At 42.8% G+C, this 27,358-nt stretch overlaps 1 protein-coding gene across 3 annotated transcripts; it reads left to right on the plus strand.

The window, feature by feature from the left end:
• The first annotated feature begins 1,728 nt into the window (after positions 1–1,728).
• On the plus strand, positions 1,729–26,993 carry ankrd44 (ankyrin repeat domain 44). 3 transcript variants are annotated; one of them, XM_084022061.1, is made up of 28 exons: positions 1,729–2,313; positions 8,703–8,786; positions 10,093–10,171; positions 10,839–10,909; positions 11,705–11,905; positions 12,420–12,507; positions 13,306–13,448; positions 13,596–13,808; positions 14,165–14,243; positions 14,330–14,444; positions 14,537–14,619; positions 17,197–17,305; positions 18,053–18,121; positions 18,798–18,938; positions 19,350–19,415; positions 20,081–20,192; positions 20,510–20,581; positions 20,963–21,164; positions 21,688–21,775; positions 21,867–21,984; positions 22,684–22,906; positions 23,399–23,486; positions 24,152–24,235; positions 24,636–24,781; positions 24,891–24,973; positions 25,144–25,226; positions 25,342–25,433; positions 26,293–26,993. In XM_084022061.1, exons 1-28 carry the CDS (start codon positions 2,287–2,289, stop codon positions 26,550–26,552), a joined length of 3,219 nt encoding a protein of 1,072 aa, XP_083878187.1. In that variant the 5' UTR covers positions 1,729–2,286; the 3' UTR covers positions 26,553–26,993. The 3 variants fall into 3 exon arrangements, with proteins under 3 accessions (XP_083878187.1, XP_083878188.1, XP_083878189.1); XM_084022062.1 differs by having other exon boundaries at positions 1,730–2,313; positions 17,242–17,305; XM_084022063.1 differs by having other exon boundaries at positions 1,731–2,313; positions 26,390–26,993.
• Positions 26,994–27,358: the final 365 nt, after the last annotated feature.

A 27,358-nucleotide genomic window follows, 5' to 3' on the forward strand; every position in this document is an offset into this window, starting at 1 on the left:
TACTGTATGTACAGTTCAGGAGTTATTCATGGTTCATAATTAATCACATTCGGTAGAGCAGCATCTGATCTGACCCAGGTCACCTGTCACCATGTTAACACGCTCAAAATGGCAATTCTGCCATGCAGATGTTTATACTGTGTCCAACAACCCCCCTCCCCCCCCAAAAATGAAAGAATCTGGGAGCCATTACATTTTAAAACCAAGTTTTGATTTTGTGCCAAATGTGAGGAGATTTGACAGTAAAGTCAGTAGAATACATTCTTTGGCCCACAGATATGTGTACCAAATGTCATCTATCCAATAGCGAAATAAGACTATCATAAAAGTCCCTAGGTTACACTTTATTTAATATTCTATTTAATCAGGGGAAAGTCTAATTGACCCATTAAAGAATCATAAAATATTAAAAGAAAATCAGCAGAAGGAATCAACCAATCAAAACATTTAGAGCCAAGTCAGATATGATTGCTTTTAAAGAGAGACCAGGAACAAATCTGCAGAAGTAGGTTTTTAAAAGTATGAGTTTGCAGCCCGATGAGGTCATTCCAAAGGCTCTATCACCTTCATGTGAGAATGTGGACCTTGGAACAACCAGGAACGACACATACAAGGATTTCAGAGTGAACAGGCCATATTTTGTACCAAGTAATGTATGTTGAGATAACTCAAATCATCAACAAAGTCAGCAGAAATCGTCCTCTGGGGATCACCAACAAAGTTTCATTGCAATACAGATGAGATATTTCAGTCTGGATCAAAGTTTGAAAGTTTTGATTTCTTTTGAATCTTCCAGACAGTAAAGAGACTCTTCAGTTTCTTTCCCTTTATAACCTTAGGAGTGTGTGTGTGTGTGTGTGTGTGTGTGTGTGTGTGTGTGTGTGTGTGTGTGTGTGTGTGTGTGTGTGTGTGTGTGTCTTGTGTCAACACTGGGAGGTTACCTACCCGCCCCCTGGGGGGATGACTGTAATTAGAAATGTTTGCACGGTGAAACATGGTGTACAAGAAGTGACACGAGCGCTGATGTAGTAGGGTAATAAAATGGGATTGTAGTCTATAATTTCCAGTTGAGGATGATGAATATTATGGAATGCAAACATACTTTAAAAAGCTTTGAATTATATTATATTATAAATTCTGTGTTCTTATAACTACTCAGTGTTTTATATTTTTAACCATACATTTTCAGATATCTGAATGTTCTTTCATTTTGTTGACATATTAGAGTCAAATATATTTAAACAGGAGGAGAATTTTGGATCATGTTTTATGGAATAAAACGTCTAAATCTGTCTACGATTGACATATGAACAAACCTTTCTGAAAACACCTTCAGAATATAGATATGAATGAAACTGGAATAGTTGGTGAATGTCAGTGTTAAGTGGAGATTTCTGGCTAAGAGGATGAGAAAGACAGTCATTTTGAGAAAAATGCCTTGACCCTGAATACAGGATAAGCAGTAGACGATGGCTGGATGGATACATATTATGTTATATTGTATCATATACTGCATGTGAATAAGGTAGAAAAACAACAACAAAACATGGATAAGTCCTCATATGAACCAGCCCAGTCTCTTGCAGGGCTGTGTGCTATCTGTTAAAGCATCAGTCTTTCATGGACCATGTTTTATTACTTTTGGAGGCTGCAGTTGCCTGTTATTCCCTCCGTGTCCAGTGGAGGGCACCCGCGAGGATATGCTGGTTGTTGTTGATGCTGAGGAAGCTGCTCCTCCACTTCTGCATCTGAGAGGAGGAGGAGGAGAGACAGGCTCCAACTTCCTGTGTGATCTTCGTTCAGCTGGGTTCAGCCTGGTTACCTCTCCGGGAGGCTTGTGGCTCTGCAGACCGGGGAGGAGGGAGACTTCTGTGGGTGGTGTATGGCTCGGAGAGACTCCTGGGAGCCCCGTGCACCGCCACCACCAGCAGCCGCAGCAGCAGCGGCCATACATGTGGATTGTTTTGGGTCAAACCGTTCCTGCTCCCCCCTTCCCTCCGCCTCCCCGCGGATCCGAGCGGCCGCCTCGGCTCAGCAGCGTCGCCGCAGATAGCGCGAGCGGAGCGGGGCTGCTCGCCCTGGTTCTCGCGCCGGCCTTCATCACCATCACCCGCCCGTGTGTCCGCTAGAAAGCTACGAGAAGCCGCCGCAGACTGCTACACCCACGAGTCCCGCAGGAAGTAGAAACGGACGCAGGAAGGAGAGGCGGAGCGGGGCGCAGCATCACCCGGCGCGTGGTGCTGCGGTGTCGGAGGGAGTGGATGAGCAGCCGGAGCCGACCCAGAGATGGCTGTCCTCAAAGTGGCCGAACAGGTAGACCCGCTAGCTGCTAGCTTAGCATCTGAACATGCAACACATTTAACGCATCACCCCGCTGCTGTTTGGCACAAACGCGTTTGGGTGTCTTTGTGTCGCCTCTCTGGGCTCAACTGAGAGGAAACGAGACCTCGTCTCTGTCCCGCGGACTGAGCTGATAGAAAACAGCCACAATATGCACCTTAATGTCCTTGTTTTTCGCCCTTATCGGTAAAAATATTCGGCGTCCCGTTAAAACGGGGACAGCCCACTTCACTAACACTTCCTGCTCCGTCTCCTTCCGCAAAGCACCAGAGCTGCGCGCCGCAAATATGCTCATTAATTAAGATGTATCTGGAGCTAAATGTAGGTCCGCGTCTCCGCAACAATGTGTGTTAGTGTGTATAGCAGTATATAGTATAGTAGAGTGTCTCATGTGACAGACCTCCGAATGCATAAAAACACCCCACACACATTTCTGATAAGATTTCACGCCAAGGAGACATATTTGAAACCATCTCACCTCAAGGTCTATTTAGTAGCTGCTCCGGAGCTTTTGACTGTGTCACGTGATGCTCCTCAGCAGACTTTCAATCTCGCCTTGACACCAAACAGCATCAACAAGAAGTGCACAAATAACTGAGATGTTCACATTTACATCTGTGCTGTCTGCTGAGGAAGATAGTGTGGCACAGTTGAAAGCTCCAGAACAGCCACTTAATGGATCTTATCACACGGATTGTTTAGTCAAGGTCGACTTCCAAGCTCCCATATCTGAAAGGGTTTAGATTTGGTGTAGGGCTTTTAGTCTTGGTGGACGTGTTTATTATTTTTCTACCAGTCAATGAATCACTCAGTGTTTGAAATATCAGAAAATAGTCATGAATTGATTAATTGATCAATCATTGCAGCTTTAATTTGCTGTATAATGCCATGACTTATGGGTGGAGTGATGTCCAGTGGTGGAAGAAGTATTCAGATCACTTACTTAAATAAAATACTCCACTGTAAGTAAAAGTATAGTAGTTTAAAGTACGTCATATATTAAAAGTAAGGTCCGTGTCAGTATTTTAGTATTACTATGATGTTTCTGGATGAATATTCCTGCTGTATTAATGTGTATGTTGCATTTTACTGCTGTAGATGTTTTAACTCCTTCATATACAGCTGGCTCCTTTATTCTACAGCAATGCATCATATTCTATAAGACCATCATGTGTTTGTCCTGTGAAAACCCCATATCTGTAAAAAAAAAAAAAAAAAAAAAGTTATATCCAACTTCAATGCATGTGGAGATACGTGGTTTTCACTGCCTGGGGAGTAAAAAGTACAATATTTGTCTGGGAGCAGTGGTGGAGGAGCAGTATAAAGTTACATAAAGTGGAAGTACAAGTACCTTGAAAGTGTACTTAAGTACAGTACTTGAGCTGGCGTCTGAAGAGAAAGAAGACTCTTATATGCTGGTAGAAATCCCATATCTGACGCAGCTTCGTCAGTTCTCCCAGATAGAGATCTGTCGTTAACTTCAAGGAAGGGAAGAAGAGGGTTTTTTTTAACGTAACTCAGAACTGTGGGACTTCCTGTTATTTTCAGACAACATGCTGATGGTGATGATAACTGCCTCAGCTCAGCAGACAGCACACTGGCTTATAGATTTTTTTCTTTCCTCTTGCAGTCTTTCATCGTCATGTGCTGATCAAGAGTGGGTCACATGAAAATTGCAGGATCTTTTTTTAAAGTAATTATGCTCAGCTTGTTTGTCCTTACAGGGCGATTTTTCAGGTACGAATGTTGTCCAAAGGTCAAAGGTCAGTCTGCTGGTAATATGAGAAGGTCTGAATGGGTTTTGTGCTGCTCTGGATTCTTTTAATATCTTCATAAATATGCACAAACTGCTGGTGTATTTTTGTTAAGTACATTTGCTAGTACTTTAGAACTGTAATTAAGTACAATTTTGAGGTACTTGTACTTTACTAAAATGAGCTCAGCTGCATCATTAGAGTGATGAAAACCTTAATGTATGAATGATTTTTTTGGTGAAGAAACATCATAATTCCACGTAACAGAATACAAAGGAAGCACAGGAAGTTGTTGACTTGTGCCTTTCCGGACAGGAGTGTGTGTCTTTAGTGGATGTGAGCGTTATCAGATTTCCTGTGTTTTTCTTCTCCTTCACCCTGGTTTTTGACATCAGTTTCCTCTATTGTCTCCGTGTCTGATGAAGGCAGGTGACACATTCAGTTTGAGAGGAAGACTGAAGGGTCATAGTAGGTTTTTTGATTTGGCGCCTCACTGTTGGGACGCCATCAGGAGCGTGTCGTCGACCCCGAGGGGAAGGAGACGAGGAAGAGATGGACGTTTATGTGCTGGAGGTTAGCCGGTGTGTGTGTTTGTAATAAAAACAGTGCAATCTGATGTTTGGGTAGGATAACAAAGAATGAAAGAGAGTGGAACATGGGAGGGGGAATCTCTATGTTCTTCGAGGTTCTGAATCAGTTCCTTAAAACATCGTTTTCAGCCGGGGATCGCCAAAATAATGGTACCATAAACACTGTATTTTACACTGCACGATGGACCTGCTGCTGCTCTTCTCTTCTCTGTTTCATCGTGTACGAAAAGAGCAGCTAAAGCCTATCGATTTGTGTGAGGCTAGCAAAATATCAGGACACGTGCACGCGTTGTTTACGTTGTGGGGCTCTAAATTTGATACTGTTGTCTAATTTATCGTAATCACCTCAGGCGTCATGTGGTGACAAACATTGATTTTATGCATTACATTATGTTTATTCATAACCTCATAGGTTACACAATTAGCCACAATATACTGCACGTTCTAGAATCGTTTAAAACGGAGATCTTCAACAGGGGGTCTGGGACCCCTAAGGGGGGTGCAGAGTTACTGCAGGCGGTCCCCAAAATTATTTGATCCCAACCTTTTCTTCCAAAAATGAAAATATGTCCAAAAATACACCTTAACATGAAACAACCTATATTAAGCAAATATAAATCTTAAAAATTATTTATGTCTGTAATCCGTCAACAATTTATTATTTAATTATTACTTATTATTTTAATGGTGTAATATTGTATACATACATCCTTACAAAGTACTGTTATACATGGCACTATAGGCTGCACTACACATTATTGGCCCGGTTTAAAACAATTTATACACAACTTTATACGATATGTAATAGGGGGACCCTCCACCGGGTCACTATCAGCCTTGGGGGTCCTTGGCCTGAAAACGTTGAAGACTTCTGGTTTAAATGATTTCACACATATTCAAAATCATCTTCCGACCCCTCACCTGTGATCTTTGACCCACGGTGGAGGTCATAACCTGCACTTTCAGAACCCCTGTCAGAGAACCAGCGGTGTCAGGATTAGACCCTGCATGTTCTCACTGTTACTGTGTATAAATATGCACGTGAGACCGTTTACATTTCGTTTAAAGGCAAAACGACGACTGGTACGTCAGATATTTTGTAATTCTAAAATCTTAACAAACCCCCAGTATTGTTTGGTGTGTAGGTGCTGGAATGTTTTCGAGAAAATGTTCTCATTCATGCTCACACTCCCTAAATCTCCTTCCTTTCTTGGGCCAGCGCCAGTCTCCCCGCGTCCCCGTGGCGATCACAGACGCAGCACTGTGACAAGGGACTGTTGCCAGCTGAGTTTTATTGCGTGTGGATGTGTGTGCGAGTGCATGTGGAGCACTTAGAAAGAAAGAAAGGCATAGCTAAAGAGGCCATATGCTGCCAAGCGTTGGCTGCTTATTTACCCCCCCCCCCCCCCCCCCCACACACACACACACACACACTTTTCTCCTCTCCAGCTGGGCCCTCTATCACTACTCCCTCTACACTAGATGTGTCCATCCTTCCATCTCTGCTAAACACCCATTCAACCTGAATCCCTACACAACTGCTTTGAAAGTGACTGAAAATTGTGCAGGAGGTAAAAAAAACCCTGACAGTGCTTATTCCTGTTCAACCAGTTGAGTTTGACCCCCACGTGAAGGTTGTGTTGACTCCCAATCACCCTGAATTCTTCACATTGGTAGTCTCCCTGTCCCCTCCCTGTGCTGGTCCTCCTGTGTGCTGATCACCATCTACTGCAGGTAACACTGATCAGTATAACCCCACTTGGGAAACATTTCAATCACCTGCCTGCTCTAACGGGACCAGAATCAAATTCAAGTGAGGTAAAAAATAAAAAAAGGTCAGACGAGGAAGTGGTGTCTTATTGTCGGTGCATGTGTGCTCTGCTGTTAAAGCAGAAGTGAAACGCTGCTCTGTGGTTCCTCTTGTTTCTGAGAAGGTGAGGCTGTGCAACAGGAAGTGAGGCAGGAGGCGCACAGGAAGTGGAGTGGAGTCTCGCTCAGTTAGGTTTGACTCATCAGCAACGCGTCGAACCTGCATGTCGGCCTCTACAGAGACTTTCACATTGTTATTATTAGATTGTTTTTCATTGTTTATTAGTGTTTGAAATGATCGATGGAGCTGATCAGAATGGGACCCCACCAGTGGTTTATATGATGTTACACCTCTCATATCCCGTACTACACTGCACTACGTTTACTATATTAGGTTAACATAGCTTACAGTTTTATTACATGTTATATTATATGCTATTAGATTTCCATATGAATTCATACAAACTTAAGATCATTGCTTATTCATGTTATTAATCACATTATATATTTATACGCCACTGTCACTTTTTACTTGTAATTTCTTCTGTAATTTTGTCTTTTTTCAACAGTATTGTTAATTGAGTTTTCCATATTTTATCAAAGATAAATTATGAAAACTTCCCTACAGATATCCATTATTGTAATAATGTAAACATGTACTTTATAAATACATAGATAATGAATAATAATGTTCAAATAATGTTTAAAAATAAAATAAATCAATTAAATTAAGGCCCATTACAAAATGAAGTTATGGTGAAATTTAGGTTATATTTTGAGCGTATGAAAAGTCTCCGTCTTGTGTAATTCAGCAGCTCAACACTTAGTTGATCAACAGCTTTACTGTGCTTTGTTTTTGCTGTATTTGACTCATTTTGTACACTCCTTCCTCTGCAGTACAAGTAGACAAGCTAGCAAGGCTCAAATAAAAAAACACACCATCAGCTGTCCCCGTTGATCACGTGACCCTCATTCAATGATTATAGCAGCTTTTTTGATTGTCAGTCCTAATGCAAAGTCCACATGTTGTGTCGATAAGGACGTACCATGCAACCTGCATGAACTAAAGCTAGTGAGAGGCTTGTAGGCAGGAAGTGACATCATGACTTCAGCTCTGAATACTGGTCTTGCAAATATTCCCAGTAGGATTCTACCAGCATGCCTGCAGACTATCTGACAGTATCACATTAACGTCCTCACACGCATATTTATACACAGCAGCACTGAGAAGCATTCCTGCAAATTGATAACAAACTGATCAAATTGTGAATATTTGCCGCTGATATTTAGTGGAGTAGAACTATTGAGAAAATGTAAATGTACCTGGTTATGTATGTGTGCTTCTGTTCCTCTAAAACCTACAGTAGACTGCTGATTGACACTGATAGCTGGTGTGTGTGTGTGTGTGTGTGTGTGTGTGTGTGTGTGTGTGTGTGTGTGTGTGTGTGTGTGTGTGTGTGTGTGTGTGTGTGTGTGTGTGTGTGTGTGTGTGTGTGTGTGTGTGTGTGTGTGTGAGAGAGTGTGAGTGTGAGTGTGAGTGTGTATGTGTGTGTGTGTGTGTGTGTGTGTGTGTGTGTGTTTCAGCCTCTATTTACCTCCTATCTGTGATCTGCTAAAGGAAAATAAGGGTTTCGGAGACATGACCTCCATGCAGCGTCCTTCATTCAACCCCGTTTTCTCCGCACAGACATTTTCTTATTCTGATTTGTATCTACAAAGAATCTTCTAGAACTGTAGTCTGTCTGCATCGTGGAGAAATATGCCTTCCTGTCTTCATATGAGAAGAGAGTTTCACTGTAAAGAAAAAAAGAGCCATGTTTGGTATTTGGTGTACAGTGTATAGCAGGCTTCAGTCTCCAAGTAGCTCCAGCTTTTGTAAACACAGCAGCTTAAAGTCAAGCAGCTGCTCCTACACACTAACACACACACACACACACACACACACACACACACACACACACACACACACACACACACACACACACACACACACACACACACAGTTATATACCGTGGGAAGGATCATGCTCGGTCTCCTTTTGTGTAACATCCAGGAAATATTCTCCCGAACATGTCGTTTTCGTCCCATCGCCTCACTTGATGAATTCCCTGACTGTTTAAGTCGATCACGTGTATTTATGCATGTCTGACATGATGTTCGCCTTCTGGTCATGTGTTGAGTTTCCTGTCTTCTTTCTTTTCTCCTCAGCCTCCTCTCATCCAGGCGATCTTCAGCAGAGACCCTGAAGAGATTCGTATGCTCATATACAAGTCTGAAGACATCAATGCTCTGGTGAGGACACAAACACACACCGTGTCTAGAAGGGTCGGATATAATCAGGACCATATTATGCATCAATTCAAAGGAGACACACTAGTATTTTAGGTTTCTACCAGAACAAGTTGAATAAATGAATAAAATACTTTATTTATCTCATACTGTCTGTTGGAATATAGCTGTATTCATCCTCTGTCTCTTTAAGCACGCTCCTGAATACGCCCAGTCTGCTCTGATTGGTCAATTTTCAGTGAAACTGCAATATGTGAGATTCATGAACATTTCCATTAGTGATAAAATAGATTTAAATTAAATAAATGGTATTTTACCAATATCTACATGTTTTATACCATTTGTATGGACATAAATGTAAACGTCATAAACACAGTAATATTTGCATCTACATAATTGCATATGTAGATTTCCTTTTTGCATCTCTGTTCAAAATCAGCTTTTATGAAAACTCTTGGGTGTGGGGTGGCGGGCCACAGGTCAAGAGTCAGTGAAGTCCAATGTTAAGCTCGTGCTTATTTACATCACATGCGTATTGATGCCTAACACATGTCTGTACCGGTGCAGGAAGTGGGCTCTCGGCTGTATTTAGTCTCCTGTGTCTGGTGACGGTTACAGGACTCCCACGTCACCGTCATTGTCCACTTTAGCTGTGTTTTTGTTGAAGAGGCTGCACGCGGCCAAGTCACATGGACATGTGGGGTGGTCTTGGCTGGTCTGGACCTGACTGAGACAATGGATGTGTTGACACTGATGGCCCCGTCACTGATCCCTCAGCTCATCATCTTTGAACCGATGTCAGAGCCTCCTCTGTTCAGTGTCATGGCGGACTCGTGGATTACTTATATGTGACATTCCTGCTAGTGTGATATGTGCTGAAGGGCAGGACTTAAGCTCACATGAGGGCTGTTTGAATTGTTTTTGCAGCACCAAATATAAAAAAACATAACAATTAACTTACGTGATTCTGCCTGATTTTAAAGCGCTTGTGAATGGTGATTATTGGAAATATTGTACTCCATCTCATGTTTGAAAGAAATGGAGCAAAGTGCCCTCTTGGATGCTTTTAGGGAAGATAAAATATGATAATGTGCCCTCTATGGTGGCCCATTGTGCAGGATAAAGGATACACCTTTTAAATCTTAAGTGTTGCTTTGTTGGAACGTGTATAAAATGTGCTCAATCCCCCTCTTAAACCACAGCACCTAAGAATAAGATCAGCTGCTGTGTCAAGGTTGAAACCCCACGTGCCTTTCCAATATTATAATATAAATATAATAAGTACCGCCTGACCGTCTTCCTCTCCCAGGATGCAGAGAAGCGCACCCCGCTGCATGCAGCGGCCTTCCTGGGCGACTCCGAGATCACCGAGCTCCTCATCCTCTCTGGTAAAATAACTTCTCTTCTTCCTCTCTTTCTGTGTCTCTGTGGCGTTTTCATCTTCCATTTTCTTTTCAGCTCTTTGCAAATCTGCTACTGTTTAATGATATTTATACGACCTCTTTTATATAAAGTATACAGTGTTGCTGCAAAAAAATATATATATCTGAAGTCAAATTGCCTAAATTCAAGTTCTTGGTGATTTTGAATGATGTTAATAAATATGTTGTTCTATATTTTTGTACCAATGTTCATTATAAGGAGAGAGAACATGCCATCCAGTGCCAATTGCACGTCTTATTGATTTACATATTTTCTTTGGAGTTCAGTGGCACAAAGGAATACGCTTTGTTAGGGTATACCTGTTGTTGGTTTTGGATTTAGTGACAATAAGAAATTGTCCTTTAAATATAGGATTTACATGTTAAATTTGATATCAAGTCTTACAAATTCCAAAACGTTTCAAAACTTGGAGCGCTGTTCTTGATGTGAGAATATAAACATCCAGTCATACAGACATACAACATGTGTCAGCAGCCACTTTTTCAATAATTCTTCAGTGATTAAATTGCAATTTTTCCTCTATATTTGTCCTTAAAAGTTTCTTTTGAGATGAAACCATGTAGCCATGAGTGTGTGGTGGGTTAACTCTTTCTGCCCTGTGTGCTCCTGCAGGGGCTCGGGTCAACGCCAAAGATTCCATGTGGCTCACCCCCCTCCATCGCGCTGTGGCTTCCCGGAGCGAGGTGAGCACACACACACACACACACACACACACACACACACACACACACACACACACACACACACACACACACACACACACACACACACACACACACACACACACACACAGTGGAAAGGATCACACAGAAAGAGGGTGTCTAGGAGCTCAGCTGCACCCTGTGGTATTTCCCTGAAAACAGGCCAACATGTACACTGATTTTTCAGCCTCTCCCAGCACATCATTACACACTATTCTCAGACAACATGGGACAGCTTCACCTTTAACAGACGTCAAGAATGTGGGTCAAAGCACTTAATCAGGCACCATCACTCCCAGCACCCAAACAGGTAATTCTACATGGCTGGAATAGCTAGAGGATGAATCTGAGTCGGGTGGCTACGGTTTCCTTTACATCTACGACTTAGTTTGTGTTGCAGGTACATATAGAGTAGTTGAATGTCTGAATTCATTACTTTCTTTAATAACTTATTCACAGAATTGTAACTGACGTCTTTTAGTCAAAGGCAAAGTAGCAGCATATATACGTGTACCTATGGATGAAGAAATTGTTAGTCCATCAGTTAAACAGTCCCGTTGATGGATCTATTTGCAGATCTGTTCCGATATCCCCATTTGAGTCTTGTATACTAATCTGCATTACAGAAGCTAACGATGCTTTAACTGCTGTTTTACTGTGACTTTAATTACGTCATTATCTGTGAACAAATAACACAGTTACAAAGAACTGACATATAAGTTGCACATAAGTGAGTTATTTATCTATAAAAACACTTATGTTTGACTTTTTCCCCAGGAGGCGGTGCGAGTTTTGATCCGCCACTCGGCCGACGTGAACGCGCGGGACAAGAACTGGCAGACGCCGCTGCACGTCGCTGCAGCCAATAACGCGCTGCGATGCGCGGAGGTCATCATCCCGCTGCTGAGCAGCGTCAACGTGTCGGACCGCGGCGGGCGCACCGCCCTGCACCACGCTGCCCTCAACGGCCACACTGAGGTACTGCAGACACTGACCGACTTGTTTTATTATCCGTAAAAAGAAACAATTCTCTGCAGCAGCGAAGCGACGCAACCGCTGCAGCATCAAGCCGTGGTTCACCAATAAATAGGCCGTGATGTAACCACCCTTTGTGCTATTCTGGTTCAGTAGTTCGGTCAGAGGAAACAGGTGGGCGAGAGCAGCTGTGCCATTGGGGTTATTAAGTGGGTTGTTCATTTTGAAAAAAAACCCTTCTTACATGGAATCATTCACAAATATGTTGAATGTAACATCGACGATGAGAGGGGGCAGATTTCTGAAGCCAAACTGAATGAACGGATTCTTCTATTTCTGCCCAGCACACTTTCTCCAGAGTGTTTATGCAACAGCTGAGTCAAGCGATGAGATGTATTTACAATGCGGTTACATAAAGACCATCTCCCACACACACAAACACACACTCACACTGACACAAACACAAATACATTCATCTTATATTACCCACTAATCCCCCCCCCCCCCTCTCTGTCAGATGGTAAACCTCCTCCTCGCTAAAGGAGCCAACATCAACGCCTTCGATAAGAAAGATGGCCGGGCGCTGCACTGGGCAGCTTTCATGGGTAAGAGACAACAAAGAGTTTGTTGAAGACATATTACATTTCATTTGGATTTACTGGAAGTCGGCCATTGAAATAAGTTGTGGCTCATTCTGACTCACCAAATAGTTGAAGTACTTATTCATTAGAGCTGGAAACAAGACGCAACATAACACTTAACACAACAAAGCTGCCACGACAGAATAACACTACACTACAGCAACCGAGTATCTCCGTGCACTGTAGCTTTGTACTGCTCCTAAACCCCTCAAATATTTTTACAATGATTTCAAAATATGTGTCATTAAAGAGATGTGACAAACGTATGTCCAGAGGCAGGATAGTTAACAGTATTGCTGAGCTTTACTATCAGAAATGACACTAAATAGTTACTATATCAAATAATAAAATGTATATATGACAAGAAAGTCAAACAACGGTTGTGATCATAAAGATTTTTGCCAAAATAGCAGTTCAAAAATAAAGTTAATGGATTAGTCGATTGACAGAAAATTAATCAGCAACAATTTTGATAAGTGATTAATTGTTGAAGTCATTTATCACACAATTTATATAAATATAAATTCTGTTTTTTGGGGTTTCAGAAAACTGCAATGACATAATGAAAATTTCGACTGTTCTGACGTTATATAGAGTAAACAAATAAATGAATGTTAAAAAAGGGAATCGATGCAGTTTGCAATCAGGTGCTCAATATAATCTCTGGGCTTTTTGTCACTTAAATAAAGCAAATCATGGGTTCAGTGTTTTGCTTTCAGTCCACAACCAACTGTTTTTTGTGCTCTGGTGCGCCCCCTGCAGGGCATCTGGATGTGGCATGTCTGCTGGTGAATCAGGGGGCGGAGATTAGCTGTAAGGACAAACGGGGATACACTCCCCTCCACACGGCAGCCTCCAGCGGGAAGATCGCTGTGGTCAAACATCTACTGAACCTGGCAGTAGAGGTCAGGACACACACACACACACACACACACACACACACACACACACACACACACACACACACACACACACACACACACACACACACACACACACACACACACACTCTTCCTTAATAATCACAGGTCTTGTCTTTGCTCTGATAACAGATCGATGAGAGTAATGCGTTTGGGAACACGGCGCTGCACGTGGCCTGTTTTAATGGTCAGGACGCCGTCGTCAGGGAGCTGATCGATTACGGTGCAAATGTGAGCCAGGCCAACAACAAGGGCTTCACCCCTCTGCACTTTGCTGCCGCCTCCACACATGGAGCGCTCTGTCTGGAGTTCCTGGTCAACAACGGGGCTGATGTCAATGTACAGGTACGCAGGCTGAACGTCTGCCTCCCCTTCAGGCAAAACACGTCCGAGAGTTACGGAGAAACATGCAATTCATATGGAGTGGTGTTTGTAGCTCTGTTGTTGTTCTCTACCAGCTCCTCGGTGGAGCATTTAGCAGCTAAAGAGCCACATATTTACTTAATTTTACTTCATATTTCCTTAGAGAAATATGAATTTCGGCATTGCCAAATAAATTGTGTGAGGAAGGAATAGGTAAAGAGATGAGACCATCATTGAGATGATTCATATTTCCCACAGGGATTATTATTACCTCTGTTTCTTAAACCTTTATCTATGTTGTTGTTGTTAATGTTTTATTTCTCCTCCACCTTCTTCAGAGTCGTGACGGGAAGAGTCCTCTCCACATGACGGCAGTTCATGGACGCTTCACTCGCTCCCAGACTCTCATCCAGAACGGTGAGACCTCTTTATGCAAATGTTTTGGCTCTTAAAGTGACATATTTTCCCTTTAAATAATATAAACAAATTATGTTTTATTTCAGGTGGGGAGATCGACAGTGTGGACAAGGACGGCAACACCCCTCTCCACATTGCTGCCCGCTATGGTCATGGACTCCTCATCAACACGCTCATCACAAGCGGCGCTGACTGCACGAGGTTCGTTTGTTCCCCTAATGAGACATTTGTGGGAAGGTGTTGCCCCGAAAAGCTGTCTAGTATTGTTTCCTTTTCTGCATCTCTCTCCAAAGGCGAGGAGTCCATGACATGTTCCCTCTCCACCTGGCTGCCTTGAACGCTCACTCTGACTGCTGCAAGAAGCTGCTGTCCTCAGGTGAACCAGTAGCAAGGAGATTTATTTCCCTCGTCAAATTAACTTCTTTAATTGGTGTTCAATCCTTGAGTTCATCTACAGCTAAAACGAATGCAGTCTAAAACAGTCCTGCGATCAAATTTAAACACCAGTCATCAGTCAACATTATTTATTATATATTTTTGCTTATTTAAAAAAGAAAAAAAAAAAAATATATATATATTTTTTTAATGAGCTGACATTTCTGGGAGCCCTTGAATCATCATTTGTTTGTGATTATAGTTCAGAGTCAGATTTGCCTTTACGTCATCTGCGTAAGTGTAGTTTTTGAGGTTGGGTCCCGGTTGTTTTTCTTGCTCCAGGGGTGAATTCCTGCCCACAAGCACACATATTCAGCTGTGGCCAAATGCAAGTCACAATGCTCCAGAAACAAGACAAGGCTTCTCTAAGTCTAATTACTCACCGATGGGGCCACTCTTCCTCTGGAAAACACTGTTGAATTCTCCTATTAGAGCACCGACAATGGTGGTTGATGTCGTCTGAAAAGTTCACTTGTTGCTTTTTGGCAATGAAATCCTTTTTCTTTCCACATATCCCATATATTTGATCAGATTCTGACGGAGGGGAATGAGATTAACTAATAAACGAATGTGAAGTAACAGTGCTTTTTGCTGTCCGGAGGAATGGGACAGGATGAATCTCCTCATGTGGCTCTTCTGAGTTGCCGTATTGAACAAGTCATTGACATGCATACATACATCTTTTGTATTTGTTGCACTTGGAGTTAAATCAGGAGCTTAAAAGTCAGGTTTTACCCGTGAAGAATCATGAAGATTAGGCAAAATCTAGCAATAAATTATTTAAAAGGCCACAGCACAAAACGACTACACAGTCATCCTGTTTTGTTCTTTTATATATTAGAAATCAGACATCAGCATAGCATGTGGTGTTGAGTGTTTGAATGGATGTTTTGTATACAGGCAGGCCGAGCGCCTGTCTGCTAAAGTATGGAAGATCTGCTTTCATGATTCAGCACATAACCACACTGAAACACTTATCAAACTAGAAGGGCACTTGGAAAGCACAGACGTCCGCCAAAGGCTGTTTCCATAAGGGAAAAATAATGCATGTATTATTATCCCGTGGTTGGGATCCACTCCAGAGTGGAATGGATTCTTCCTTGGCTCCTGGGTCACCCTTCCACCCAGTTTGCTGAAAATCAGGCCAGTAGTTTCTCTGTAATCCTGGTGGCAAACAGAGCAAACCAAAACCACGTTGATAATAAAGTAGATGCACTCTTTGGTCAGCTCCTCATCTCTAGTCCTTATTCTGGTGACCACCGGTGCTTATGTGCAATGTAAATAAACAAGAACAAAACCAAAGTCAAGATCTTGCAGTTGATGAACAGCATTGCTTCGAGATACAATATTTGTGCTTGGCGATAATCAATTTGACGATGTATTGTATTTCAATATAATCATATCATGAAGTCATATATAGAGATATCGTGATAATAAATTATGCTGTCAAAATTGAGAATAACAAGCAAATACTAAACCAAATTTCTTCGCAAATCTGATTATTTTGCACTAAAGTTCTTAATTAAATGAGAAAATTCTCCTCCTTGTGTGGTTGTTTAGACCTGATAGAGGGAGGGTACTTATATGTACATTACATATAGGTAAAATTTATCAACAAAATGAGTTGTTGATGTTTTGACCGCATGAAGACGGGGACCAGGATTAAAGATAACAATACATAAATGTTCTCTCAGTCAAATCTGAACATACAGACATTCACACATTTTTAGATTCAGTGTGAAACAGAGAAGTATAATATGAACCACTTGCCACTTTCCAAAGACATTAATATTTAGCACATCCATGAAAAATAAACATCCATAAATCTGCTTAGAAAAATAGTGCCCTGTATAACAGCAGAACTTTATTTACTCTATTTTGGTTTCTTCAGTATCAAAGTAATCCGGTGATAGTTGTCTGTACATCCATTGGTGCATTACTAACACAGACTGCTAATTGTGAATTCGGCATACTTTAAATGGTGTTGATATGTTACAACTCCATGGCAACAGTATACTTGTGTTTCATTATGGGGACTGTAGTTCCAAGATTCCTTCTCACTTTAGAATAGCAGGAAGGACGTGAGTTTCAGATGCTTTTAGACATTTCGAGATCATTGTTATTGCGATGTGAAATCCTGCACATGAAAACATTCTGGCACACTTGTAGTTCTTGACCTGTATTCTTGCAGATACAGGTCAGAAATTCCTAAAAATGTTCAAGGGCTCTTTGAACAAAGGCCCCCGTTTGTGTTACTTCTTCGTCCCTGGTCAACACACATGAACATATTGTACTTTCTCCCTCAGATTGTCTTCTATAAGGAGTTTCACCGTTGGCTCTCTCTGTGTTTTCCTGTATGCATGGCCAGCATCATGCACTCTCACCTAACTCCCTCTCCCACCTGTCTCACTTACACCTGTCTTTCTCTCCACCTCCTCCTCCTCTCTGTCTCTCTCTGTGGTGGCTGCTGCCGTCTGTTGTCTGGCCTCCTTCCGTCTCCCCGCGCTGCCCTCTTCAGATCGGAGGTTTAGCATAATGTGTAACGACTCGGTCCTGTCTGCAGGCTTCCAGATAGACACTCCTGACCGCCTGGGGAGGACCTGCCTGCACGCTGCTGCTGCCGGAGGGTGAGTCACACCGTACATACATGCCTTTTATATAAAAGGAAGGATTAAAATGCCATAAAGGATCATTCTGGTTCGTTACAACAGCTCTCCTCCTAGATCCGGATATCATTTCTGGATCTCAACACAAGCAGTCAGATTGTATTTATTAAGATCATTTAAACCATTTCATTCTTAAGTGAAACAGGAAGTTAGCTCTGCTGAAATGTTGGTAATAAACCGTCATTGCACATAACAGCACAGTAGCAGTTAGTCTGTAAATTGTGATGATCATTTTACCTTCTCCCTTTATTTGGGTAACCTTTGTTTTAAAGTGATCCAAACTGCCCCATCAGACTTCTTCTCTACAAATCCAACAATAAACACTATTTAAATAAAATGGTACCAAAGCAACATGTATTCCTTTGTTTGGGTTATTCTGGATCAGATGTTGTTGTAAAGCTTTGGCAACCTTTGTTACATTCGGGTCTTTGTCCAACGGATTCCCACAATACTGGTTTACCTATTGCTGCTATAAACAGCAGACGAGCGTTTCCTCATTAGAGAGCGCCAAAAGAAGAGGAGGGCAGTTGGAAATACGTAATAAGCAGGCGTCGACGAGTGTTTTTCCTTTGTGTCGTTGCCAAAGACAAAGAGACAAAAATTCTGAATTGCACATTCAAAACTTAAAGCCATAATAAAAAAAAAGAACATAATATACAGGCTTTATGTGATTGGTACAGTCTGAGTGGTCTTGCTCTCTCTCTGCAGTAACGTGGAGTGTGTCAAGCTGCTCCTGAGCAGCGGGGGAGACCACAACCGGAGGGACAAGTGTGGCAGGTAAGAGAGCACAACACTGTTTTATATGACGTCTTCTCGAAACAACAATTACTTGAGAAAATAACTGGCAGGTTACTTGACAATGAAATGATTGTTAGTTGAATATTAAACATATTGTTTTGGATAACAGCTCTACACTATGAAATGTTTTACTAAAGAGCTTCAGGCAGTGGTTGCTACTAAGATACTGTATGTTATACGTTGAATACCCTAAACGGCTGGGGACTTCTAAACTACTTATTCTATTCTAAATTCATTTAAATAGTTATTTAAATTTGCCATACATCTCTAATTTTTGTGTTTTACCTAACAAATATTTAGACTGGTGGAATGAACATGTTGGTACATTTATTAGTTAGAGTTCAGGGTGTTTTTAGGGTCTTTGGTTCGCCTCCTTTTTGTAGGTTGTAAATGTTACTGTATGATAAACAATTATTCCAGCATCAGATAGCTTATCAGGGTGTCCCGTTTCATATATCTCAAGTTTCAAGGGTTTTTTTAATGATCAAATGGTTTCATTAGCAGTCATTGTGAATGAAAATCTTGGGCTTTAAACTCAAGTCTGGCTGTCCATATACTTTTGGCCATGTAGTGTACGTACTGAGTTTAGGTCACAACCTGTAATTGGTGTGTCTGAATATGTATATTTCTGTTCTCTCTTCCTGTCATTTCCCAGAACCCCCCTCCACTACGCGGCCGCCAGCCGTCACTTTCAGTGTCTGGAGACTCTGGTTGCGTGTGGCACTGCCATCAACGCCACTGACCAGTGGGGGCGCTCTGCCCTGCACTATGCCGCTGCCTCGGACCTGGACAGGAGGTGAGTCTGGGACGCAGGTTGTTGTTTCCAAGTGAGACGTTTCCACTGACGAGGAGACAAGGTGGAAAGTCTGAAACCTCTTCACACCGCTCCTCTGGTGTTGGCGCTGAAAATCTGGGTAGCTGTCTACTGTTACTACATATAGAAACCCGATTGTCCACACCTTCTCTGTTTCCATGGCAACCGTGGAGGTGACACTGAAGTGGTGGTAGTCGTGCATGGCCTTCTGGATTGGCAGCACCACAGCTAACGGCTCAGCGCCACAGCCAGTAGTTATCCACTTACTTGTTGGCATTAGCAGGTGACCACCGCGTTAAAGGAGGCTGTTGTTTGAGTGTGTTGATGCTTTATCCTCTTCTATCTCCCCCGTCTCCCCTCCCTCCCTCCCTCCCGTTGCCTCCCCCTCTACAGGCGCCGTGTTGCTCTGGAGCCAGAGAGTGAAGGCGTTCAGGCAGAGAGGGAGAAAGAGGCAGCGCTGTAAGTCCACACACAGGACATTCTGACCTTACCGTTAAGCAGCTTTTAAGTACAAAACACACGGAAAAGTGACACATTTGAGTTGATTGAAAAACAGCTGTGTGTAATAGATTTAAAAAAAAAGACATAAATAGATGAAAAACAAAGTAACAAGCAATTGTAACGTAACATAATTTTCCAAAACATCCTCTGAACAAATGGACATTTTTGTAAATATTTTTTTGATCAAATCTAATAGAAGTTCCAAACGTTTTCTTAAATGATACAAGAGCTGATTAGTCAATTAGCTGTTTGACAGAAAATTTATTTGCAACTTTGGATAATTGGAGCCAAGAAAAGACAAACAATAGTTAGTTTTAGATTCTCAAATGTGAAGATTTTATGCTTTTCTTTGTCATAAATGATAAACCGAATACTTTGGGGTTTGGGACTGTAGGTTGAACTAAATGAGACATTTGAAGATGTTATCATTGGCTCTGGGAAATTATACCACGACGTTTTAGACACGAAATGATTACTTAGAAAATAACCAGCAGATTTATCGATAAAGAAATGAAATATATTGTTTTATCGTAGGAAAGATGATAAGATGATAATGATAAAAAGGTGACTGTCCAGTTTGCTGTGTTGTGTCCTGAATGACAACTGAGATGTTTGTGTCCCAGATGTTTAGAGTTCCTGCTGCAAAGCGGAGCGACGGCCTCTCTGAAAGACAAGCAGGGCTACAGTCCCGTCCACTACGCTGCAGCCTACGGTCACAGGCACTGTCTGGAGCTGGTCAGTACACACACACACACACACACACACACACACACACACACACACACACACACACACACACACACACACACACACACACACACCACACACACACACACACAAGGAGGAAATAGTTGTTTTGTGACTCGAGGCACTTTCTCCATCTGCTGTCTGGTTATATTTTCTCTGCACGCGACGACATTCCAGTTTTCTGGTTTCTCTGGTTTCAGCATCGTCTCTAATCCTGTCAGAAATGTACAAACGGCTTCACCTATAAATCAATGAGAAACTCGAGTGTGTGTTGTATGTGAGTGGGTTGTCGTTGTGACCTGCAGCTGCTGGACAGAGACGAAAGTCACCTTGACGACCCTGAATCGCCGAGCGCTAGGAGCCCACTGCACCTCGCCGTGAGTCTCACACACACACACACACACACACACACACACACACACACACACACACACACATACACACACACACACACACACACACACACACACACAGTTTTGGTACCAACACAAGGCTTCTTTCAAAATTTGAAAATGTACCCACAAAACCATTTTTGTCATTTAACAAAAGAAGATTAATTTCTTGGGTTAAATGTTGTACAGGAAACACAAAACATGACGAAATGAAGTAAACGCTTGATTTTCAGTAAAGAAAAACAAACATCACTGTCCTTGACAATGATTTTAGTTACTAAATGCTGAGAACAAACAAATAAAAATGTCAAGACATGGAATGTTAAAATGTTAGAAGTGTTTCTGAGTGAGTGTCTGTCTGTGCAGGCGTACCACGGCCACGCTCAGGCCCTGGAGGTGCTGCTGCAGGGGGAGAGGGAGGTGGACCAGGGGGACGAGGCGGGGAGGACCCCCCTGGCGTTGGCCGCCCTCAGGGGCCACGCCGACTGCGTTCACACTCTCCTCAACCAGGGGGCGTCGCCGCGCACCACCGACACCCAGTACGGACGCAACCCTGTCCACTTGGCAGGTGGGTTGACTTTCAATCTCACAGTTCCACTTCCTGTTTCCTCTGCCACGTTAACACACGAGGTAGCCGGGTATGGCCAAAAGTATGCAGACACTCGGGGATGTTTTTTATTGTTTGGACCCGTTTCCACCGAATTACATTGTAATGCATCATATTTTAAATGACACTTTAAGCAACAACATGCTTCCAGCTTTATTTTGACGGTGCGGGTGTGAAGACTCTTTCCTGTAGCAGCATAACAGTGTCCCTGTGCACAAAGCCAGCTCTATAAATACATACTTTTCCCAGTTTGATGTGGACTGGTTTGCCCAGCTTCCCGACACCGTTGGGCAGAACTGGAGCCTGACCTGATCACCCCACATCAGTGTTGGACCTCACTATTAACAGAATGCTCCTGTGGCTGAATGGGAGAAAACCCCTGCAGCTAGTTTCAACATCTGGTGGAAAGACATAAACCAGCAGTAAATATTTCTGTCACTCTTCTTGTTCTTCCTGCTGTCACACCCTCCCCGACTTCCTCCAGTGATGAACGGTCACACGACGTGTGTGCGCCTCCTGCTGGATGAATCCGACAGCCCGGACTTGGTGGATGCTGCCGACTCTCAGGGACAGTGAGTGGCTTTGATTTATTCCTGTTTTTTTAAGTCTTTACTCGTCTGTTCCAGTTTTTGTACACCACCTCTGCCTCGTCCTCCTTTGCAGGACTCCTCTGATGCTGGCGGTGGCGGGGGGTCACGTGGACGCCGTGTCTCTGCTGCTGGAGCGCGAAGCCAACGTCAACCTGGCGAGTAACCACGGCCTCACTGCACTGCACCTCGGGGTGAGCATCAGCGTTCTCCCGTCCTCTTTCTGATTCTTGTGCCACCAGAACAAATATACACTTCATCCGTGTTTCATTACAATTCATTGAGGTCTGAATATTTCCTTTGTTCAGTTGGACAAGAAATCAGAAGTATTATATTACAGACATTACGCAGGCTCAACACTGATCAGCTGCTGAAACTGGAAAAATGGCTGCTGAGGAATTAATATAATGTGCGTTTATACATCAGCTTAATCATGAAAATGTAACGTAAAAGAATAAAAGCAATATTACAGTATCTATCTGAATATGCTCCATTGTTTCTGTTGTCTGCCTCTCAACAGTGCTGGTGTTTCATCTTGTTTAACTTTGATTATTGAAATAAACATGCATATATTTTTTGGATTATTTTACTTTTCTGATTTTATTTTCATAAATATATCCAGAAATAAATTAAAATACATGTAATTTAATGTAGTTTAAGTTGATCAAGTTTTAATAACTTTTTTAATTAATAATTAATTATCATTATTATATATTTTTTTAAATGCACAAACAGAAACGTTTTTCCAAGTCCATTAATTAAGTGGCTAAATGTAGTCTATTTCTGTTTTATATCACACAGAAATGCTTCTGTTGCTTTTTAAAATGCTTGAAAGCAGCCGTATGTTTCTGTCAGCTTGACTCTGATCTAAAGCCTGCTGTCTCCCTCCCCAGCTGATCTGTGGTCAGGAGGAGTGTATCCAGTGTCTGCTGGAGCAGGAAGCCTCTGTTCTGCTCGGCGACTCTCGAGGACGTACGGCCATCCACCTGGCGGCCGCCCGAGGCCACGCCTCGTGGCTGAGCGAGCTGCTGAGCATCGCCTGCTCCGAGCCGCCGTCCCTCCCCCCGCTGAGAGACCAGAGCGGCTACACGCCGCTGCACTGGGCCTGCTACTACGGTACTACTACTACTACTACTACTACTACTACTACTACTACAGTTCAGATGGAGGCCTGCAGTCCGCACGCCATCACTCCTTCTCTTGTTACTCATTCTGCTATTATCTGAATTCATCTAGTAGTCAAGATTGATGAGTGGTGAAGTGTAACTAAGTACATCTACTGAAGTACTGTAGAATTTTGAGGTACTTCTACTTCACTTGAGTGTTTTTGTACTTTGTACGAGAATTTGGACACAACTTTTTACTAATTTCATTGAGATCTTTAGTGACTTTGCAGATTCAGCGTATTTATATACGCAAACACAAATAAATGCTGATGTATTATTATGTATTAGATCAATGAAATAGAAATGAATAAATACTGAATGGATGTACATAGGCTGGATGAATATATACAGTATTTACAGCGTGTGATATTGATGAAATATGATGCACTTTAAATGAAACTTAACTGTGTGTGTGTGTGTGTGTGTGTGTGTGTGTGTGCAGGTCATGAGGGGTGTGTGGAGGTTCTGCTGGAGCAGAAGGGTTGTCGCTGTATTGATGGGAACCCGTTCACTCCTCTGCACTGTGCTGTGTACGTCACACATTACGTCACACATACATCCAATAATATCATTTATGATCATTATTTTGACTAATTTTCACTAAAACTTTTGACCTTTTTGAAAGGACCAGGTCGATTTAAAGTGTATTCTCCTACTAGAGATCTAAATATTGAGTATTTGTGCTATAATTGATCTATTATTCAGTTTTGCACTTAACTGAATCATCATTCACAGTTTAAAATGGTGAACAATGTAACAATAACAAACCAACAAAGATGCTCTAATTTCTCTTTGTGTTCATTCAGTCCAGTGATATAAATAATCAAATTCTCTACCAGTTGATTTTTAAAAATGTTTTGCTTGATAAACATAAATGAGAATTGATCATTATTCTGTTGATCAATTTATTGTCTCATTGTTTTATCAAAAATGTTTCCTTCTAGCCTGTTTTCTATAAATAATACTCATGATGTTGAGAGAGAAAAATGCTAATTTAACAATATTTTCTGCAAGTTTTTAGCCCCTTTAATAGTCGAGAACAATATTGATATTTTGCTCGAAGCATCACGAAACATCACCTGGATTTACACTGAGCGGCAGCTTCACAGTGAACGGCTAAATCACATTGAGCACTTTAATAACAACTTAATAACATTTCCAACACCTGATTATCAGATTGTGTTTGACCCAACAGGTTGAATGATCACGAGTCCTGTGCATCGCTGCTGCTGGAGGCCATGGGCTCCGACATCGCTGGCTGCAAAGATGCTAAGGACAGGTGTGTGTGTGTGTGTGTGTGTGTGTTTACTAAAGTACTGTATTTAAGTACAAATGCAAGGTACTTGTACTGTACTTTAGCATTTCCATTGTATGTAACTTAATAGAGATAATTACTCTCCTGTTAACTACTTTGTAGTTCACCAACATGTGATGGCTTTATAGAATAAGATGCACTGCTGTAGATTAAACGAGTCAACAGTATATAGAGGAGTTAAAACATATTGTAATAATAACCATATATTATAGTAAAAACATTTTACTGCACGATGACTTCTTTTCATTTTCATACTTACATTTTGAATACAGGAGTTTTAGTTGTAGTGGAGTATTTCCCCAGAGTGGTATTAGTACTTTTACCGCAGTAAAGGACCTTCCTGTCCTCTTCCTCTCTCCTGCAGAACTCCTCTTCACGCCGCCGCGTTCTCGGGCCACGTCGACTGCATCCAGCTGCTCCTGTCCCACGACGCGCTCGTGGATTCCGTGGACCAATCAGGTCGCAACGCACTAATGATGGCGGCCGAGAAGGGCAGAGCCGGAGCGATCGGTACGGAGACGTTTCACTTCGCCGTGGCTTCATCACTGCGGTGTGCTTCGGCTCTAGTCCTGTGTTGTTGACTTTGAATGTATGGCTCTGACTCGGTCTCCTCCCCCAGAGGTGCTGTTGACCGGCGCCAGTTCCAACCTCAGTCTGACGGACAAAGACGGCAACACTGCTCTGCATCTAGCTTGCAGTAATGTAAGTCTCCACAGGGGGGCTCCACCCTCCATCTTATTATTGTTTGTCTGGATTCCAGTGTGTTCAACCTCCTGACTTTCTTCAAACCCCTGCATTACTTAGTGATGTAACTTTACTTCTTTAGGCAGTTTCATAGAGAATGACTGTATTCTGACGTCTTCTCCTTACAGGGAAAGGAGGACTGTGTGATGCTGATCCTAGAGAAGCTGTCTGACACGGCCCTCATAAATGCCACAAATGCAGCGCTGCAAACGTGAGTCTCAAAACCTCTGTCCTTAACAAAAACAATATACGTTTCATCGTTTCTCTCTGTACAAAATGGACAAAATCCCTGTGAATTAATATAAAACCTTCTGTCTGTCTGTCAGTCCTCTCCACCTGGCAGCTCGTAGTGGTCTGAAGAAGGCGGTCCAGGAGCTGCTGTCCCGAGGAGCCAACGTTCAGACGGTGGACGAGAACGGTAGGGTGAACCTGCCCCCCCCCCCTTTATAGGCTCTAGCTGCATGCAGTGCTCATCGGTCCGCATGACTGTTTTGCTGCTTCCCAGCATGAATTTGACTAGAAAATCAGATTTTTCCATGTGCGCTGCAAATTAGTCTCTCTTTTAAAGGGGGTTCCCACTGGTCATGGGATATATAATGCAGTATAATGAGACACTTCTGCACCTCTGTTTAGACCTCTTGTGAAATCAATTGCTTTTTTCTGGGGCATATTTCTTGTCTTTTATGTGATGAAAACCTTGTTCAAATTCATCACATTAAAGTTTGAAATCATCAGTCACCTGTTGTAGACTCACAATGCACAGTAAAAGATATATAAGATACATCCACAGCCTCGGATTCTTTTCCTTTTCAACCTTCAAGCCTTTGTCGTGTCTGAGTCCTGTAAAGAGACTTTAATGTGTGACGTAGTTCTGGCGGCGGGCCTCGAGGGGTTTAACGTGTTCTCAGCGGGAAATACATCTTTCTAAAAGCCATGAAGACGTCCTGGAGTTTTCCTCCGGGCTGACAGTGGGAACCCTGGTTTAAACTGTGTACAAGCTGCTTCTCTGCTTTGATTGGATGTATTTATGTGATAGACGTGAGATATGGTCGTGTCCCTCCGTGCTCTGTGTGAACCCTCATGTCTGTGTACTGTGTCAGCTGGCTGAACACTAACGGAATGCTGCTCCGTCCCTCCTTTGTCTTCTGCTTCGCCTTCCTCGCTTCCTCCATGTCTATGTCTCGCTCTCCTCCTCCTCCTCCTCCTCCTCCTCCTTTCTCCCTTTCCCTGCTGTCCCCCTCTCCCTCCCTCTCTTTTTCTCTTTCTCTCTCCCTCAGGTCTGACGCCTGCTCTGGCTTGCGCTCCTAGCAGAGAGGTGGCTGACTGTCTGGCTCTCATTCTGGCTACCATGATGCCTTTCTGCTCCCCTTGCAGCTCCGGGGCTCCCTCCCCAGGCTCCCTGCTGAGGCAGCTGCCCCACCAGGGGGGTAAAGGCCCGGGCACCGGCCCTCGGGGGCCACGCAGCCCCAGGAACCCCTCGGGACCCTCCAGCGAGGGAACAACCGAGAACGACTCGGAGGACTCAGAAACCTTCTGACCCCTCCGAACCGACCCTCGACCCTCTACCCTCCTACCTCGAACTGTGCTCCTTTTTACCTCCCCTCCCCTCCAGGAACGATGCACTCTTGAGGGAGAAGGGCAGAGGCTTGGTTGTGACACAGCGTGGAGGTTTTGCAGTGTCTGTATCTTAAACAGAGTTGCCCTCCTGTGTGACGCCAAGCTGGAGGCCCTGCAGCACTTTTTCTTAGTGCCCTTTTTCCAGAAACGATGAGCGGAGCCGCCACATTGCCCCGGACTGACCGCTGAGTCAGTTGCTCCAGGAAGAAGAAGAAGAAGAAGAATCCGATCCGGACCAGTTCTGGGTCTGCATGCTTGTGTTAACGTACACCACAGTTTGTTCTTTCTACTCACGGGTGCTTGAATCCAAACGGACCTCGGTACTTTAGTCTCTGCATGGCATAGCATCTCGCCTCCGAGACTCGTCGTAAAAAAAAGAAAAAAGAAAAGAAGAAGCCATTTCAAACTGTTTGTATAAAATGAAGTAAGACGGCTAAGTGTCATTTTAACCTTTTTATAATATTTTTGGCTTGTTGTCGTACCAAATATTTGACTTCCACGCGTAAATAATTGCCGTGCTGATGGACAGGTACGCAGAGCTCGTTTTTTAACTGTTAACAACTGAAGCCCAGATTTGTTTTTTGGGGGATTTTAGATTTTGATGAACTGTTGCTGGAATGTGAATAAGATGTTTAGTAGTTTAAATATTCATCATGAGAAATAGGATATGACACACTGGGTACGTCTCGATTCCCCTAATTGCGTCCACACGCAGCGAGATTCAGG

Source organism: Eutrigla gurnardus (genome assembly GCF_963514095.1).
Source record: "Eutrigla gurnardus genome assembly, chromosome: 12".
NCBI classification, from domain to species: Eukaryota; Metazoa; Chordata; class Actinopteri; order Perciformes; family Triglidae; genus Eutrigla; species Eutrigla gurnardus.